Here is a 21,065-nt window from a genome sequence, read left to right as displayed (position 1 = left end):
AAATTCAGTTTCAAGCAAGACAAATTTAAAAAATTTAAATTATACAAATTATTTTTTGTTTTCCTATAAAATTGTTTACCTCCCATTTAAAATTACTTTTTCGCAACTTTTTTCCTTTGTTATAGAAGGTATATATATTTTTTGTACACTTTTGTTTGCTTTATTTCTACAGTATATAATTTTTGTTATCTAGACAGTAATGTTTGCTGTATTATATTTAAGTAAAAAAAATACAATGTACTTATATATGTATAATTAATGGGAAATAAAATATTATTTCATTCATTCATTCATTCATTTAAGCGATCTGATCTTCAGACACATTTTATGCACTCACCACACAAGTCTTATAAATCAGACTCACCTGGAAAATAACTTCTCATTGGCAGTTAAATAATGACTACCAGAAGATTATTCCATGTGTTGGACTAGTTGGAGCAATGTGGATAGTTTTTAAGACGAGAGAGATAAAAGATCCCATTATCATAGAAGAAAGTGGTAACATTTTATTCAAATAACGTCCTAAACAAAGATAGACTCAACAATTATAAATACGAGTAACTACTGATTACACATGTATATGTATGCAAAATCAGCAGTTTACTAAAAAATAATACATTATATATTTATTACATAGGATTATAAAATTAAGATGTTTTTATATATGACAGCTAAAATAAATAACTTTGCATTATCATGTCGTCTTAATTTATTTAACCAATTGTAGCATCAATTTCAACATCTATATTCAGCTAAGGCCAGGTTGTGGTCAGCGTTGTTATGCAAGGTCTTTCCGTCGCATTTCCTTAAGCAGCTCATTGCCCATCTGGGCTGGACTTCGAGTCACAATCACTCCAGCCTGTAACATTCACACAACATCAGAAGAAGTTCACGACTTAATGGAACTCTTAACCATTACTGCCTTACTTTGGCAAGAATTGGTTAGTGTTAAAATTATTCGTAAAGAAAAAACATTATTATCTTAAACATTTTAGTTATGATATTCCTTATGGTACACCAATTATAGACATAACATACCAAAGAAGATAGTCTATATGGACCAGTTTTACCTATTAGCGAATTTCCCTATAGGAAAGTAGCTATTACCGTAGGTCTCATGGTAAAATCTAGGCCCGGGACCAATTTACTTTTTCATTTTGATGTCCCCAGAGGCCAAAAACACCATTCGTTCAAATTATATATATATATATATATACGTGTGTGTGTGTCTGTCCAAACAATAACTTGAGTAATTTTTGTCCAATTTTGATAAAATTTGGTTTGAAGGTGTAAGGCGGGATAACCTTGAATGAGTTCGCGAACCAGCATGATCAGACCATGCTTCAACTTATTCAATACTAGCTGTACCCGCGGGCTTTGCCCAATATGGCTCATTCACGTCCTGGTTGAAGTTCGTTCGCTACGCTCACTCACCTTTAGGTTGGAGCTCGTTCGCTGCGCTCACTTGCCTTCAGGTTAGCTCGTTCGCTACGCTAACTCTCCTCCAGGTTGAAGTTCGTTCGCTACGCTCACTCACCTTTTGGTTGGAAATTAGCTGTTGTCAAAATTAAAAAAAAAATAATAGTGCTGCACCCTGTTGGTAATCCTTGTAACTTTTATGCTATTGAACATCATAGAACAGAACCAATTTTTTAAATTGAAAAAGCTGTTAAGATTCATTAATTCCTTTTAAATATGAAACATCATAAGGTTAACATGGGGAACTACAGAGCCACTGGGGCGGAGCCCGAAAGGATTTTTGAGATAAGAATGTGCTTTAAATGTTAATCGGAAATGTGAGCTATCATCATGCCAAATTTCAGCCCAATCCGTCCAGTAGTTTATGCGCGATTGAGCAACACACACACAAACACACACACAAACTCACAAACTTTGCGATTTATAATATTAGTAAGATTTTTGTTACTGAGGAATTCAAAGTGACATTGGTTTACAACAGGAATCTAAATATATAAAAGGCAAAGCCCTCACTGACTCACTCACTCATCACTAATTCTCCCACTTCCCATTTACCTAGGAGGCTGAAATTCGGTACACCGATTCTTTGGGCATTAAATAGGAAAACTAAGTAGTTTTTATTCTGATCGGGCTTTCGGGCTCCGCCCCAGTGGCTCTGGAGTGACAAGTGGCTCCTGAAGACAAGTGAGCGTAGCGAACGAGCTAACCTGAAAGCAAGTGAGCGCAGCGAACGAGCTCCAACCTAAAGGTGAGCGAGCGTAGCGAACGAGCTCCAACCTAAAGGTGAGTGAGCGTAGCGAACGAACTTCAACCAGGACGTGATTGAGCCATGCGAACGAGATCATCTTGAAAATTAAGAAGTTAAACGGGGCAAAGCCCGCGGGTTACAGCTAGTAATATATATATATACGTCCGTGAACGCGATAAACTTGAGTAATTTTTGTCCGATTTTGATGAAATTTGGTCTTAAGGTGTAAAGCGGGATAAACTTGAATGATTTTGCAAACCAGCATGATCAGACCATTGGAACGGGGCTTAACAGGGGGTTTTATAGGGTAAAAATTGGTTTTTCTCACTTTTGACCCTCAAAACACAAAATTTCCCAATTTCCCCTTAGACCTATTTAAAGAGCTTAAAAAACAAATAATTTAGTGCATAAAAAAATTTTTGTTCGGTTATTGGTTACGGAGAAAATAAAAAAATTGGAAATTAAAAATTCCCATGTTATTCTTATGGAGAATATTGTAAAATGTTGTAGTTTGCTTGTTTATGGATATATTTTGATCAAACTTTATCAAATTTATTTATTTTATACTAAGCTATCATTATTTTACTAAAAACACACTTTATTAGTTTTCTTGTAGCAGCAAACCTAGATACTCGTTAAACCTAATGCTATTTTAATATATTTAATTGAAAATCAATTCAGACAAATGGAAATTCGCTTAGTCGGCAGGTTTTCTGCGGCGGGGGTATTTTTTAAATAATTTATTTAAAATAATGTTTTTAAAATAATTTAATTATTGTTATTAGCCTATGACGAACACATACAAGATGAAGATTCCTACAAACGATGAACGAGGATGTTAGCCAATTTTTAGTAGAAGCAATGGGCTTAATTCAGGGCCAAACTTACCTATGGGCGGACAGGGCCAGCACCCGGGGCCCCGTGCCCCCAAGGCCCTTGCACAATACTTTTTTTATAAGGTTTTTTTATAGGTTTTTATTAATAACTTCAAAAATAAATTCAGACACTTACCGAATGGCCTTCTTTTTTAACAGCTTAATTGTCGTTATCCTATACTTAAGGTTATTGTTAGGTGCACCTTTAAGGCATTACTAGGAACAAAATTCTTGACTCTAAGGGACTTTTCCTCAGAGTTGCACTGGGCCCCGTGTTTAAGCCTGGTTTACACGAGCATAGCTGCTAGGCTGTGACGGACCAGTTTCAGCTTCAATGAAGCCGTTCAACGTACGGCTGCGCCGCGTCGATCGAGTTGAAGGGGGCCTCGTGCTTGGGGTAAAAAATACAATAAATATAAAACTCTTGTCCCAACATAGAACGTAGCTTGTAAAATTGTGTTGTGTTGGAGATTCAATGGAGTTCAAATACTTTCAAAAATAAAAACATTGCTCCGTATATGTTTAATTAAATGTTATTCTTTTACCTCTAAGTATATACCAACCATAATTAACAACAGGGGCAGAAATATATAATCCATTCAGTTATATAAAAGGTTTTGTAAAATAATGATTATTATGCGTAAAAATTTGGATCACCGATTTAGTCGTTAGAGTCAAAATCATACAGCTCCAGTACGATTTTAAAAATCTATATATATACATTTTATAACAACTAGGGTCGTCTGATATCAACAAAAAATTAACATTATTTGTCGACTGAAGTCGATATACAATAAACAACCTTTTACAGTAAACTACATCTATTGAGTACCCTAATTGTGTTTTATTATTATTTTATTTATTGTATAGAAAATGTTTATTTATTTTTGTGCTAAATGTTTTTAAAGACTCATATTCATTTTAGAAGGCAAAGATTGTGTCAACCAAACAGACGGTTGTTATCAACCATTGTTTCAAAGTGTTATATTTTTGGATGTACATATTACCTTATCGTTTAATCGGAGATTGGGTGGTTGTCTAAAAACAATGTTTGGTGGATCTTTCAAAAAAATTATGGTGTGGTTGGAGGCCGGTGTGGAAATGGTTGCGGTATTTGTAAGCAGCTTTTAATGTAAACATATTAGTGACAGCTAGAAGTGAGAACTAATCCAAACAGCTGATCGTTATTTCATAAAATGTAATAGTAAACATTGGGAGAAAATTTGACAAAATTCGAACCAAATTGGGTTTTTGATGGTTCGTTATTTTGTTTTCAAAGAAGCGAGGCCATGTTTTTATAGCCAAAGACACTCTCATCAATCCAGTAAATACGGAAAAATTATTAGAACCTTGATCGGAACTTTAGTTTTCTAGGATTAGGCCGCGCAAAATGACATTTTGGCACAGAATAGACAAACAGACAGACATAAATTGAGATAAGACTCGTTTCGGCTTTCCAGGGTTGCCACCACAGTGGGATGATAAAATTCATGCAGAATTCATGGTTTTCATTGGTAGTTTACAAAAAATTCATGGTCGTTGTGCTTATACAATTTCAACACAATTCAGTTTTGCTGATTTCATAAACTGACGTTAAAGAGGCAGTTTCTTTGTGTGTTACTTTTGAATAACCTTTCATACTTAATATACAACTTTTTTAGAGTGCTTTATAAACATTCAAAAGAAAGTTGAAAACAAAACTTGTATGCTCATATTCTATATGAGATATTATTGGAGAAGAATTGTAAAATATATTAAGTCTAGGTCTAATTCAGTCATTCCACCGGAATAAAACAAAAATCCCACTCACCCAGCCAAAAAAGTCCTGTTTCATCCAGTTTTATCCCCCTACATAATTGTCATAAAATGTGCATTCTGGTTTATCTTATTCCACAAAGTACTAAGATGCATCCTACACTCATCTCCATTCATACTAATACCTACATAATTAATACCTACTATGTATGGTCGCCATTTAATAAACCTTGGACCTTTAATAATAAACCTTTAATAGACCTTGGAATGAGTCACAGCGGCCCTGTCCTGCACCTGCTTCATGTCTCTCTCTCGCGTTTGTTATAATTACTGTAAATGTTTAAACAACGATACCGACTGAACCAGCCAAGCGATTTTAAAAATTTAAAAAGTAAAATTAATTTAAAATTATTGTCTTTAAAATTACTACCTGCAATTTTCATTTTTTATTTTGTAACACAATTATTTTACTATAATTTTTTTAACCAGCAACTTAATTCAAATTTATCTTTAATGGCGTGAATTGTTATCATATCCCGTTCACAAATCATTTTTTGAAAATGAAAATCGGATGAAAATTCCACCAATGAACATCAACACAAAATGACTCCATTTTGGTGCTGTGACGTGGTGGTAGAATTTGGAACTAAACCTGGGATGTTTAGCCTTAATAATTGATTAAATATTAATTGTAACACTTTTATTTTCATTTAAGGGCTATTTTATTTTATTTGTAAGCATAATTGTTATTTTCTTTAATACATTTCCTTTTTTTCATAAATTGTGTTTTTATTATTTTTCACAGCAATCAAGTCTCAGGAATTAGCATAAAATTTCATAAGAGATTAGAGTTAGGATTTTTATTGTTTAAAAGCCTTAAAATTTCCTCTTTGGCCTCAACATAGTGGTCCTTCGAGCCGGATTTTGATTAGTTGTGGAATATTATAATAACAATTTATTTGAAGTGAATAGGCCTTACTATTTAATTGTGTTTTAAATAAATATTATTTGTTCACTTATTAATCAATTGAATTGTGTGAAGTTGTTTATACTTGATTAGTGTTTATTACTGTCTTCATTACTCATTATTTAGGGGTAAATTTTGCATTTCAAACTCAAATTGATAACAGCAATCATCAGAATAGTTGTTCAAATATAACATGGCATAAATTAATTTATTGTTGAAATTTCACAGACATTTCAGAACAATTGTTTGTTGTATAGAATAAGTTTTAACTATTTTAATTGTCATGGTCCATTGTTTATTTGTCATTAGTATTTTCATAAGATGTATTTTGTTCATTTAATGTTTCATTGCAGGTCAGCACTTACAATCTGTTTTCAATTGTTTATAACTAATTGAATGGTTTCATACTAATGCAATTTTCAGTAGGTAGTTCTACTACTGTACAAGCTGTTTAATCATACTACAGCCAAACTAAATTCATATTTTTTCATTCATTTAATTTTCCTTTTAACCCAAACCCATCCCAGTCCAACATGGATGCCGAAGAGTTCAAACGCAAGGCTACCACTTTGAAGAGAAAATTAGTAGATAGTTTCAAGGAAGTTCAAGTAATAAATGAAAAGGGCAGAGCAGCACTCAACAATAAGGGCCAACATAATTCCTTCAAGGGCATGTTTAAGGTTCTTGAGAAATATTATTCAAAATTTGAAAATATTAGGGATGAGCTCACAGACCTGTATGAAACTGAGAAGTCTACTGGGAAACAAACCTTTCCTCAAGAAGATGACCTAACAATGCAAACTAAAGCTAAACGTTACTATTATGAAGCACACACTTCACATGAAACTATTCTCTCAGAGGTTAGCACTACTTCATCAAGGCAGAGTATGGGAATTAATTAATCTTTGTCACCAGAAGCCAGAAGCAATAAACACTTGCCTCGCATCAATCTTCCACATTTCAATGGCCAGATTACGAATTGGCCCAAGTTTCGAGATGCCTTCACTTCCATTATCCATAATGATGCCTTATTATCAAAAATGGAGAAATTTCACTATCTCGTCTCTTCTTTAGGGGGAACTGCCTCTGCAGTGATAAGACATCTTCCTTTGGTTGACGACAACTATGATATTGCCTGGAAAGCTTTAAATGAAACTTTGAATAACAAGCAAATGCTTTCTTCAAATTACCTCAATCAATTGATTGCATTCAAACCACAACAGGGGAAAACAACTGTAGATTCACTTCAGTCATTCCTTTCTCAAATTTCAGATAATATTGCTGCATTTAAACTTTTGAAAATACCTAATGAAGGTGACTTCATTCTGTTTCATATAGCAGTTAGGCTGTTGTATCATACAACTCGAGAGCAATTTGAGTTGCAGCATAAAGGAAAAGATTTTCCTGTTTTCAATGCTTTGACTAAATTTCTCCGTGAACGCTCTCTAGCTCTTCAGTTGGCTGGAGGAAACACACAACAATTTGAGATAAGGCCATTTACTTCTGGGAAGAATAGTGGGAGCGTCAAACCATCAAATAGTCGTAACTTGAAAACTTCACTCATATCAAGCTCTTTGCCTAAATCCTCGGCTAACTCTGACAGCAATGATGTATGCTTCGTATGCCAAAGGGGGTCTTATGCTCTATTCAAATGCAATAAATTTTCTGATGCATCAGTTGATGATAGACATAAAATGTCAAAGTCTTGGCGTAGATGTAGTAACTGCCTGTCATACTATCACTCAACCAATAGATGCAATTCTAAATGGTCTTGCAAGTTCATAATTCACTTTTGCATCTACCCGTTCCTTATAGCAACACATCCTCATTGGAACATGAAGATACAACTGCAATTAAGGCTAATTTTGTGAATCCACCAGATTCATCATTAACAGCAACCCTGCCTGAACAAAGTCAAGTCTTGTTGGGTACAGTTGTTGCTGAAATTCAGGATGTTCATGGTAACTTCACTCAAGTGAGACTTGTAGTGGACTCAGGTAGTCAGCACTCATTCATCACAAAGAAATGTGCAAATAAACTTGGCTTGATAATTAAATCATTCCCTCACAAAATCAGTGCTATTGGCCAGACAGTTTTTAATGGCACTAAAGGCAAAGTACGCTGTCACCTTAAACCACGTAACTTGCAGTCACCTATTGTTGAAACTGAAGCAATAGTTGTAAATAACATTACATCTCACTTACCTAATTTTGTCATGCCCTCCAATATTTGGAAAAATTATGCTACCTTTGACTTAGCTGACCCTAACTTTTGGCAACCAGGTCCTGTAGATTTTCTACTGGGATCAGATTTGTTCTCAGATATTTGGGATACATCCACCATGACAGTACAGGACAACCAGCCAAAGATCTTTTCCTCTATATTTGGTTTTATAGGCATAGGACGAGTTTCTGGAACTTTTTTATTATCCGTTGATGGTAACAACTCCTTCTTCACTGTTAACAATGAAGCTCATGACTTGAGACAACAGATCCAACGCTTTTGGGAACTTGAAGAGCCCCATACTGACGTTAGTTTCACAAACCCTGAAGACGAACCATGTGAAGCTCATTTCAAGAACACCCACTTCAGGATGGACGATGGTCAATATGTTGTACGCCTACCTTTCAAGACGTCTAGTCCACAATTAGGAAATTTTGAAGGAACATCACTGAAGAGATTCTACAATCTTGAAGGAAAACTGTTTAAAGACAAGAATCTGATGTCAGAGTATTATGATTTCATGAAAGACTATCAAGATCTGGGTCACATGAATGTCACAACTTCCCCTTCAAAGTATGTCATTCCTCACCACTGTGTGGTAAAAGAGGATCGAGGCAAAACAAAATTACGTGTTGTATTTGACGCCTCTGCTCAGTCATCGCACTTTTCTTCTTTGAACAGCCAACTCATGGTGGGTGCAAAGCTGCAACAAGACATCAGGGACATTCTTCTGAGATTTCGTTTGCACCCAGTTGTCTTCGTGGCTGATATTGTCAAAATGTATCGGAAAATTTTGGTTGATCCACAGGACAGGTCCTACCAACACATTTATTGGAGATTTAATCCAGCAGACCCAATAAAAAAGTATGAATTGTGCACTGTCACGTATGGATTGGCTTCCGCACCCTTTCTAGCACTTAGAGTTATGAAGCAACTCGCTTTAGACGAAGGTGAGAAACATCCAAGAGCTTCTAAAGCTATATCGCAGGATATGTATGTGGATGATATAGTGACTGGCACATCTTCACTGAATAAAGCTTTGAAGCTTCAACAAGAAACCATCCAGTTATTAGAAAAAGGACACTTTTCGCTAAGTAAATGGGCAAGCAACCAAGAAGAACTTTTAAAAGTGGCCAATTCAGGACAGCAAGCAGACTCAGTCAACTTCTCTTCAAACAAAGACTCTAGTGTGAAGATATTAGGACTTCATTGGGATCCAACAAATGATGTCTTCATTTTTAAGCTTCAGGACTTCTCTCCAGCATCTACCAAGCGATCTATTTTATCTACTGTTGCTAAGATATATGACCCTTTAGGGTTCCTGGCACCAGTCACATTTTTAGCCAAAGGGATCATGCAGGAGTTATGGAAGCTTGGCTTGAACTGGGATGAAGAAACACCCTTTCATCTTAAATCAGTTTGGGAAGAGTTCATCAAACAGCTTAGGAACTTGTCAGACCTCACCATACCAAGACTTGTTGTACCCAACAAACCCCTTTCTTATCAACTCGTGGGATTTTCAGATGCATCAGCACAAGGATACTGTGCTACACTGTATCTTAGAGTTGTCAGTGATGACAAAATATTCACACACCTTCTCGTCACTAAAACTAAATTAGCACCAATCAAAACTGTTTCTATACCCCGTCTTGAATTGTGTGGGGCACATCTTTTAGCTAGACTTCATTCTTCAGTATCCAAGATGTTTTCTCTAAATACTGCAATCAAGTTTGAAGAACCAGTCTTCTTTACCGATGCATCAATTGTATTGGGCTGGCTCCATATGCCACTTTACAAGCTCAAGGTTTTCATCTCAAATAGAGTGTCACAAATTACAGAGCTCACATTGTTGTCATGTTGGCGACATGTACGTACAAGTGAAAATCCAAGTGATTGTGGATCAAGAGCATTGTCTGTGGACAAGCTCAAGAACAACAGTTTATGGTGGCATGGTCCCCAATGGCTACGTGATCATGCGGAAGAATGGCCGACATCAAATGTGGACCTGACATTACAAACTCATCTCCCAGAACTGAAGATTGAACACACTGCATTGATGTCTACTGACTCGGAACCTTTCATCATAACCTTCATCTCATCACAATCATCATATTACAAGATCTTGACAGCAATTGCTTGGTGGAAAAGATTTATAACCAATGCAATGGCAAAAATAAATTCTGGTCTAATCCGCATCGGTCCGCTACACCCTTTTGAAATGAGGGAAGCTTTAATTTATGTAGTGAATAAGCTTCAGTCACACTACATATTTCAAGACGACACTTGCAACAAGGAAGAAATAGCCAATTCCAAGTTTTCCAACCTCTCTCCATTCTTCGATGAAAATGGCACCCTTAGAGTTGGCGGAAGACTAAACAGAGCTTCACTTCCTTCCGATCAAAGACATCCTATTCTGCTGCCAAAGTGTCACTTCACTACGTTGCTTGTGGACTATTATCATAAGCTGTATTTACATCCAGGACCTGGTCTCTTGCAAGCATTAATTCAGCTTCGATTCTGGATACCTGCATTACGAAGTCTCGTTCGTCATCGCACATTCAAGTGTTTGACTTGCTACAAAGACAAGGCAAAGAACCTCACACCCAGAATGGCTGATCTTCCTCCATCAAGAGTAAATCCGAGTAGAGCCTTTCTTCATGTAGGTATCGATTTTGCTGGTCCTTTCCCCATGAGAGAATCTCAACGAAGAAAAGCGGCAGTCACTAAAGCCTACCTTTGTGTCTTTGTATGTATGGCTACCAAAGCCGTTCATTTGGAAATCGTCAGTGAACTGAGTACAGATGCATTTCTGGCTGCTCTCTCAATAGATTTATTGGTCGCAGAGGACTCCCCGAACAGTGTTACTCAGACTGTGGCACAGATTTTCAGGGAGCTGCTAACAAGTTGAGAGTTTGGGTCTTGGTATCGCCAACAGTCAACTCAAGAGGACATACTTCATCAAGCAACCAAATTGGAAATAAAGTGGAGCTTTAATCCTCCTTCAGCACCCCACTTCGGAGGCCTCTGGGAAGCTGCCGTGAAGTCAGCGAAGACACTTCTACGAAGAGTGGCAGGTGACACACCACTCACATATGAAGAGCTCACAACTTGGTTTGTCAGAATTGAAGCTGTTTTAAACTCCAGACCTTTATGTCCGTTGTCTTCATCTCCTGAAGAAACTGAGTTCCTATCACCTGGCCATTTTTTGATTGGGACATCACTCCTTGCCACCCCTGAACCGTCACTTTTAGACACTAAAGTATCATCTTTATCTTGTTGGCAATTGCTGCTAAGAATGACTCAACACGTCTGGCAAAGATGGAAGGGTTGAATACCTTACGTTTCTACAAAAGAGGAACGAATGGACCAAGAACTACGAGAACGCAAAAGTAGGCGATCTTGTCTTGCTGAAAGAGCCAAATACCCCTGTTCTTCAATGACCTTTGGCGAGAATTGTATACGTGCACCCAGGTGAAGACGGTATTGTCAGAGTTTTGACAGTAAAGTGTGGACGTTCTGAGTTGAGAAGACCTGCAGTCAAAGTTGTTCCTCTTCTTCCCCTCCATACCAGTCACTTTGATTAAGTACCAAATTCAGTAGAAATTTCTTTGGAAATTTCGGTGGGGAGTATGATTAAGCATCTTTTTATTTAATTAAAAATAAGTAGATTTTATTTTATTGTATTTAAAAATATTCATTTTATTTTGGTAATTCAATTTGCAGTTTCATAAATATTTAAAACTTTGTACTCCATTTGTTAGAATAATTTTCATGAAATGGTTTCATTCATTGAAGTTAGTTAAGTAAATCACTCATAGATAGGGTGAGCTGACAGGTTGGGTACAATGGTCATACTGGACGGTCACAACGGTTGCTCCAGTGGACAAAGAGACAGAGACAGAATGTGACATGTGTTTTGTGCTTGGACTGAGGAGAATATTTTTCGCCATGTAGTCGTGAGTCAGACATTTATAGACATTATTTTCAAGGGTCATCAGCATCCCGTTCTCATTATTAATTAATTTTCCAAGGGTCAGCAGTATCCCTTTATTTTTAACAGACTTTTATTCAGTACAGTAACTTACAGTGCATACCTGTGCAATCAATCCTCAACAAGTTCCATTAAAGTACAGTAGTCACTAACTGAGGCTAATTGAGCCACTGCAGCTCTAATCTTCAACTCACTTTGTGGTCTAGTGGTCAGAGCATTGGACTTATATTCTAGTGGTCAGAGCATTGGACTTATAATCTCAACATCCCGGGTTCCATCCTACCTGGCAGCAATATCTTTTTGATCATTAATAATTGATTAAATATTAATTGTAGCACTTTTATTTTCATTTAAGGGCCATTTTATTTTATTTGTAAGCATAATTGTTATTTTCTTTAATACATTTCATTTTTTTCATAAATTTTGTTTTTATTATTTTTCACAGCAATCAAGTCTCGGGGAATTAGCATAAAATTTCATAAGAGGTGAGAGTTAGGATTTTTATTGTTTAAAAGCCTTAAAATTTCCTCTTTGGCCTCAACACATCTAAAATAGTCAAATCACTGCCTGCTCAATGTAACCAGTCACAACTGAGAAGATGGGAATTGTCTTACCAATGGTCTACAAAGTCTAGACAACCCCCAAACCTAAACCTAAGATAATACCTTTCATCTAACCCACTCCACTTCAACATCCAACCCAACTAGCAGGCTTACATATTTATTCATATATATATATATATATATAGTGCATATAAGAGACTGAAACTGTGTTTTTTGAATTCCTACCATTGGCAACACTGAATCAACAACTCACTGGCCACCATTTTGGACATGTAGAAAACTCTCTCTTCCTTAGTTGAAAATGCTGTCAGTGACAGTGAAATATTCTAATGTTTTGTGTATATAGTTGTAAAGTTATGTGTTTCCTGTGCCAGTTTGGACTCTTTCCCATTCAAGTAAGCCTGCTATCCTCTCAAAAAATCCTATTGACACTTTAAGATTTTGACCTTATGCAACAGCAGTTTTAATATGACGAAATACGATAAAATACAAGTTCAGTTTCACTGGCCGCGTATGCATTCTTGAAACTTCATTGGGTGTAGATCAGCCAACCGAAAGTTGGTCGGATAGAGTTGTTAGAGAAGATTGGTGGGGGTTATATTGTTCGGCTGGTAAGGATTTTGTTTGCAAAATCAAGCAACAACGCCAAAAGCAAATTTCAAACATAATAGAGCCCAAATAATTTAAAGCATTGCGATTCGGCAGTGTTGGATTTATTTTGATTTCGGAGCTATTGGAATTATTCTAAATTCGGTACCCTGAAAGTTTGTAGTGTTGGAAAAAAGATGGGGTTGGTTTTTAAAATAAATATTTCGGCTCTGTTACATAAACATCTCTTTCGGTGCTATTGGAATTTAAACTCCAACAAGGTCGAATGTGACATTTGGTCGATTTGGACTAAAAACATGATTCGGCAAATTCTGAGGTTAAATCAAAACAAACAAACTGGCATAATATATTCCTGGAATTTGACAATAGTTAAATATACTTACTCTACTTTAATAAAATCACTTTGTCATTAGAGAATATTTACTGTGAAATGGAGACATGATTACTAATTCCAAATCAACTAATGAATAAATTGTTATTTAATTATTGCCTACAAATTAAGTGATGGTTACTTTGAAAATAATTAATTTAACATGAGCAGATATTAAAATATTGAATCTTCTTGCAAGATTAATTTTGATCATTATATTAATAGAATATAATAAACTGTTGGGACATAATGATTATTTACGATTCGGAAAACGTTAAACGATAGGCCAAGGAAGCAAGATTCGAGTTTGGTTTATAAAATGCAGTAGCCTAAAAACTGAATGTTTTCTAACAAATCAGACAATGACATACTAAATTAATTTATTTGAATCTTAAATTAAATTTCTTTCGTAAGTAATACAACATTGTCCCTAATTGACAACATGCCAGTTTGTTTGTTTTGATTTGTCCTCAAAAATTGACATGGGAACATTGAACACATGATTGCACCATCGATGTATATAACCTTACACCTTAGACATTCCATCCCCATGTTAAAGTTGTAGCAAGGCCACACTAAAAAAAACAGGCCGTAATGCTCGTCAAGCATGACGTCATGATAGAAGACGGCAATGACGTAGGTTTTATTTATTTATTTATTTTCCAAGGAAAGATTAACACAAGCAGCTGATCACAAACGGCAAACATTACATCATTGCCGTCTTCTATCGTGACGTCATGCTTAACGAGCATTACGGCCTGTTTTTTAGTGTGGCCTTGGTTGTAGCCAGGTTTTTAATCAAAATCAAATTTGTCTTAGTTGATGTGAGCCACCAACAGATTGCACTGATCTAAATTACTGACTTCTGTCGATTACACAACGGTTTTTACCAAGTCAAACTGATGGACCGACTTATTATGAGCTATAGTAACTGTAATGACCCGTCAACTATGTGAGTAATAAAAAATAAGGTAGAAGATAGAATTTTAGACACTAGCACATTCTGCGACTGGCTCACAAAACTACATTCTTTGTCAGTAAAAAATTGGCGACAGCTGATCCATATAAATGGGATGTCTTCTTCTGTATCCAATAGTCAATGCTAACACCATCGATGTTACTACTATCTATTACTATCTATATTACCGTACTACTATGGTTCACACTCACTACAGCCTATAGCCAAAAATGTTCATCCGCAAAGATATTCCACCATACTTCAACCGCTTCTAGCTAAAAAATCCAACTGTACAATATATTTATGGTCGATTTTTCGACCACTGGACGACCTCTAGTTTTAGTAAAAATGTAATCAGACAAGTTGAAATTTGCTTAGTCTGCAGGTTTGCTGCTGCAGAGGTATTTTTGTAATACAGGGTTAAAAGTTTCTACTCAGCAGCTAAACTATAAAAAGCTTGGTAATTTTAATTATCTTTAGGGACAACTAAATGCAATATTTACAATTATTAATAACAATAACCTATTAACTAATTACTGAGATGGTTTCGATGCTTTCTGTGTCTTACCTTTTCAAGGGCATTTATCTTGTCCTGGGCGCCTCCCTTGCCACCAGAGATGATAGCCCCAGCATGGCCCATCCTACGTCCCGGGGGAGCTGTCAGACCAGCAATGAACGATACCACAGGTTTGGCCTTAGGACCCTGCAAACAACAATTTTGTTATTGTAAAAATATTCTGAACTATATGAAGGTCACAGGTTTAAAACCAACAGAGTCACAAGACTAAAACTTTTCAGGAGACCAAAACAAGTTTAAAACATACCTAAAAGAGTCATGTTTGATAGGTACCTACTGGTAAATATGTTTTTTATATGTTTATTGCATTAATTTAAAGATGAACTGTTTTTACTATCATAGGTGGACTTAGTTAGTTTTCCCCAGGAAATATATTCACTGAAAACCTTTATTCAATAAAAATGTATTTAACACGTTCAGTGCTGACTACATCAATTGATGTAGTCGCGCCTCAAGCGGCCTTCATCAATTGATGTAGTTGCTCAACCCCTACTACATTAGTTCAGTATGAGCACAGCCATTGCCGGGGAACGTTAAAATTGTTGCTAGCCTGTAGCTTAGAATGTGAGCTTTATTTTGGTGTAGGTTGGTACTAAAATTTCCCGTAAAATCCCATCTGACAATGCTTTTGCCCCGGTTTCGGGGATTTTCTCTCTTCAAGTCATATTACAAAGCCACTGACTACTGATCCAGGCAGTTCTGCTGCCTGTGGGTGTTTTAGGGAACTACGTCCAATCTCGGGCTAACGTAGTACAATCGCCGCTGCCCTTTTGTTATTCGTCAGATTTAAATATTTGAATGCCAATTGTGTTCGCTGTTACGGTACCGCGCCGCCATTGGCGAGCGCCTGTTGGAATGCCTGCCGCACTGAATGTGTTAATAGTAAATTAAAACAAAAAAAATAAGACTGCAAGTTTTTTCCCTGAACCACTAGCTATTGCTCATCAACTTCGCCCGACATACTTTTGGATTTTACTTCTACTATGACCCAGCTGAAGTTGTGACTTCCCTACGGGCTAAAATGACCTTTGTATTCATTTTCCGTACAGTAAAAGTTATTAGGGATTAAATCCATTGGGTTGCCATTTAGTTTTACCTCCTGTTTTTTGGCGTCAGGCATCAAACTGTACCTCATCCAAAATCTGCAGATACAACTTGACAGGTACTCTAGCAGCGTCAAGTTTGATCTCATACCTCTGTGTCATCTACATCTAGTTGTATATATGTCTAGCTGTAGCCTACCTATGCCTAGTTGTATCTATGAATCTACGTCTAGTTGTATCTATGAATCTAGTTGAATCTATGAATCTATGAGTCTAGTTAAGTTGTACCTATGAATCTACATCTAGTATCTCCCCTTCAATGTGTCACCTTGTTTAAAGGTTAACTGAATTACTGTTGGCAGCTTTAAGTGTATTATGTAGTCATTTTACTATATTCTATTCTTAGTTTTAGTTTGTTTTCTACATTATACCATTCCTTTATTAAATTTTTTATTTTAGAGTTATTCTTATTTAGTTGTCTAAAGTTATGTAGGTACTTTTAATTGAAAAAAAATATATGTATATTCTGTAATTATTGTTCTTTTTTAATAAACTGATTTCAATTTTATTTATTTGATTAAATTTTCTTATTGTATTTTGCCGGACAAATTCCTCACAGAGTTTGAGGTTAATTTAACAACACAAAAGTTAAAACTAAAACAGTTCAAGGATAGTTTGCCGGAAAACTATTTCAATTACATTTGTTTGTATTTCCACAGAATAAACTCACATTTTTTATTTAGATATGATATACTACTTCAGTCAAACAATTCCCAGGATGAATTTGTGTAAACATTTAATGTGATTGCCAGCGGGAAATTCACCTTTCAGTAGTTGGTACGACTCCTGGGGAAAGCGCAGCATTGGAAAGCGCTTTTCATGTATCTGCAAGTCTACAATGTCGACTACTGTCGGTCGTGTATCTGCATAGTAAAATGGCATTTCACAAACAGGGTGCGAACATTAAGTTCTGTGTTTAACTTAAAAAAAAAACCACCTAGTGAGACTCATGAGATGTTAATTCAAGCTTATGGAAAAGAGGCGATTGAAAAAAATTGAGGAGAAACAGGGGTGTCATTTGGGGGGGGGGCAGGGGAGGGGCATTTGCCCCCCCCTGGTTCCTGGGCTAGAGAGAAAAAAATGCTTTACTAGCTAATATACAAATATTTTCTCCTGTCAAATCCTAAAAAGCACGGCAGACAAAAATATTGCCTATTCTTCTACAGTAATTTGAAACAAAAATATTATTTTTTAGTGTCTCAGTAGCACATTCAAATTAATTGTGTCAAATTATTTTATTGATAACTAATAAATAATAAAATTTTATTTGCTTTTAAGTACTTAAATACTTATGTTTTATTTAAAAACCAAATTAAACTGTTATGAACTATAGGCAATGAATACAACCGTATTCATTGCTATATAGGTCTAAATGTTGTACAAGAGAATTTGGTCATAAATCTAATAACAAAAATAATATTAATACACCATGAAACTATTGATCAAGTTTCTTAGATGACTAACTTACCAACATATTATTATGTTTCTGTCTGTTATCAATAATTGTTAGTTTCATTAATTTTCTGCCTGAATTCAAATAAATTTGACTCATAATTTTGTTTTTATTCGAAGTGCTTTTGACAATTAAAATAAGCTTAAACCCCTCTTTTTTTAAAAAACTGCAAAATTTTCTAGAAATTTCCCCGAACCTCCCCCCTCCGGTTTGCTGGGGGGTATTCCGTACCCCCCAGTGTTTGCCCCCCCCCCCCCCAAGGATTTGGTGAAATGACGCCACTGGGTGAAAAAGAGCGAAAAGTCCAGTTTATGAGTAGCACAAACGGTTTTGTGAAGACTGTGAGCATTGACGATGACCCTCATAGTAGACGTCCTTCAACATCCGTTAATTACATAAACCTTGAGCGAGTACAATTTCATCGATTGTTAATTTATGATTTTCATGCAAAACTTGTCATACTAGCTCAATGTTTACTCAGTTAGCCCTAGTTTTAGAAGATGCTTCTCGTAGTGTAAGAAGTTTGCACCCAAATTTCTCGGACCTCACCGTTTCTGAAATTAATTTTGAAAGGTGTCAGAGGCCTAGGGTATGACATGATATGGAATTTATAGAGTACTTACTAAAAAATACAACCATAAACAATGTGTGTGTTAATTGCTGTTTTTGAGTTTTATAGCTAATCAGTTTAAACAACATATATTCTTCAATGAGTTCTACAGTTGTCATGTTGCATGGGCATATTACTATTTTAGGCCCTATAACAAAATTCTTATGTAAAGCTGTAGGCCTACTAATGTCAATAATAGATCAATTATGTATTTATGATGATGTAACTAATAATGCTATTGCAAGTGTGAGGGTTTTATACTTAGGAGGTTAGGAGGCAGGGAATAAATGATGCATATTGCATGGTGGAAACATAGAATTTTTATTTTCTTCTTTTGCTTGCAGCCATGAAGCCAGTCAACAGGCCCTAAAATTGTGATATGTTGATTGATTTGTTTATGATCTTTTTATATTAAGTTCAACTCAAAACTTGTTGTAATTTAGCTATTTAGTTATTTTAACAGTTATAAAAATAGGAAAGAATGTCTTAAAAAATAAATGTTATTTTCTTCTTTCTTGCAGTTGAGGCAATTTTTGTTAAAAATATATAACCAATGAATAATTTAATTTACATGTTAAGTAACCACAACCACGCCCAGGCGGATAACTCAGGACAAAATGATGGTTTGGGTGCTGGGCTTCATAGCAACTACGAAACCCTGACAAGTCACAACATGGCTTCCTCTGTCCCAAAACATTCGGAGGGAAACCAGGAAGAAATAAATAATATGGTTACGCTTGGAAACTCAATTGGTGCTGAAAATGCAAGCAGCAATGAATGGAAAGAAGTAAGAGGAAATAAAAATAATAACAAGAGCTACGCAAATGTAACTGCAGTTGGTACAAACAGGTCTACAGCAGACGAAACAAAGAAGAGCAAAGATCCAGCACTTATGCAGACGAGCGAGAAGCAGAAGAAGTTTCAACCAGAACGAACACAAGTAGGAATGGCTAAGGGAACAGCGACTCGCCATCTTGAACAGAAAGTTAGACAGTCACAGTTTAATAAAAACACTCGGAAAGTTGTAATTGGTTCGGGTAAACACAGTGATTTTATATCAGGGACGAAGAAAGCCTGGTTTCACCTAGGCAAAGTTAAAAGTGGAACATCAGTTGATGCAGTTAAACAATTTGTGATTGAAAACTTCCCCAACGTTGGTTGTGAAGTGGAGAAGCTCGAAACGAAAGGGATCAGTGATAGTTTCAAGATAGGAGTAGACTTTGCCGCTAAGGAAGAATTTCTCAACAGTTCAGTTTGGCCAAAAAATGTTACGATCAAACGTTTTTTATTCAGAATAGCCTCGGGGAAAACAGTGTCAGAGAGTCAAGGGAGACTAGGCCTAGGCCTAAACCAAGTCAAGGTAATCTCCAACTAAATCCAAAGTCTAGTGACCTCACAAATGTAAATAAATCTAATGTAAATAAAATAGCCTTTCTAAATGTACAATGTCTAAGGACTAAATTCAATTTGATGCCAGTCTTCTGCTCTGAGTCATATCTTAACATCCTATGTATAAGTGAGCATTGGTTGGCGGAAGAGGAAATTGATTTCTACTCTAAATTTGAAAACTTTCAGCTAGTGGCATGCTACTGCAGAAGATTACGTCTAGGTGGAGGTGTGGCTATCTTTGCAAATGAAGACCTAGCAATAAAACCCCTTGATTTGGAAAGTTATTGTGTCGATCTAGACCTCGAAGTGACTGGCATTGAACTATTAGAAACATCAATAATAATTCTGAGCATATGTCGATCTCCAAATGGCCACATTGGCAATTTCTTTGAAGGGCTGGACACCTGTCTCTCCGACTTTTCAAGTTTGAATAAAACAATAATACTGGGAGGAGATTTTAACATCGCCCTAAATTGTGACGAAGCCCACACAAGAACCTTCGCAAACATACTACGAGCACACGGCCTATTTATTACCAGCGTAGCACCGACAAGGGGAGATCGATGTCTGGACACGATTGCAACGAACCTGGACCTGTGGGACTACGAGGTTGAGGTGACGGAGCCTCTGATTGCGGACCATGGAGCAGTGATAATGAGTACATACGACAGCTTGGTGAGTAGCACTCCAATTTTCCCTGCATGGCACCTAGAGTATGCACGAAGCTTTAGATTAATTAAAGAGGATCACCTTCCACATTTCAGAGAAAGCCTATCACAGATTGACTGGACCTGCGTCTTACAGGTTAGTGATCCTGAAGAGTGTTTTAAGCAATTTTTTAATCTAGTCAATGATAGTTTTAACCATCACTTCCCTTCTAAGACAGTGAGAAATTCATCCAATAGGCCTAAGTTAGCTAAGGTTAAACAGGGAAAGTCAGATGTTAAGATATGGTATACACCTGATCTGGCTAGGTATAAGAATTTAGTCTTAGCCTTAAGAGATAGATACCTATCGGCCTCCTGTCAATACAGAAAAGAACGACTTCGTCTTATGTACAGTAAAGCTAAGAACTCCTATAAACTTAAAGTCGATGAGGCCAAAAAGTTGTTCAATGTTAATCAAATTGAAACTGCTTTAAATCCCTGTAAGGCAGCTTGGTCCCTTGTAAATGAGTCCAGGGGGAAAACCAAATCCAAAACCATGTTGAGCAACGCTAGCCCGGATGAGTTTAACAAGTTCCTGCTTGACAATGTCAATGAAATTGTAAATAGTATTCCGAATACAGATCTGAATCCCCTGAATAGTATAAGTCAACTGATGTCTCATGTTAGCTTGACGGAATGGAAACCAGTAGATTCTGTGTATATAGTTAATTTAGTTTCAGGGCTAAGA

The 21,065-nt window shown here is 36.2% G+C and overlaps 1 protein-coding gene across 1 annotated transcript in view; it reads right to left on the bottom strand.

Moving 5' to 3' along the window:
• Positions 1 to 480: 480 nt before the first annotated feature.
• LOC128983685 (succinate--CoA ligase [ADP/GDP-forming] subunit alpha, mitochondrial) overlaps positions 481 to 21,065 on the bottom strand; it is a 132,261-nt gene continuing 111,676 nt past the window's right edge. Inside the window, exons 6-7 of the mRNA XM_054403087.1 lie at positions 15,107 to 15,241; positions 481 to 859 (exon numbers count right to left, since the gene is read on the bottom strand). Of these exons, the coding sequence (XP_054259062.1) occupies positions 779 to 859; positions 15,107 to 15,241 (216 nt within the window). The 3' untranslated portion in view covers positions 481 to 778. The remainder of the gene's footprint in view (positions 860 to 15,106; positions 15,242 to 21,065) is intronic.

Source organism: Macrosteles quadrilineatus, unplaced genomic scaffold (assembly GCF_028750875.1).
Source record: "Macrosteles quadrilineatus isolate MER2022 unplaced genomic scaffold, UCM_ALF_1.0 Scaffold_1__1_contigs__length_201487025, whole genome shotgun sequence".
NCBI lineage: Eukaryota > Metazoa > Arthropoda > Insecta > Hemiptera > Cicadellidae > Macrosteles > Macrosteles quadrilineatus.
This window is presented reverse-complemented; position numbering and strand designations above follow the sequence as displayed.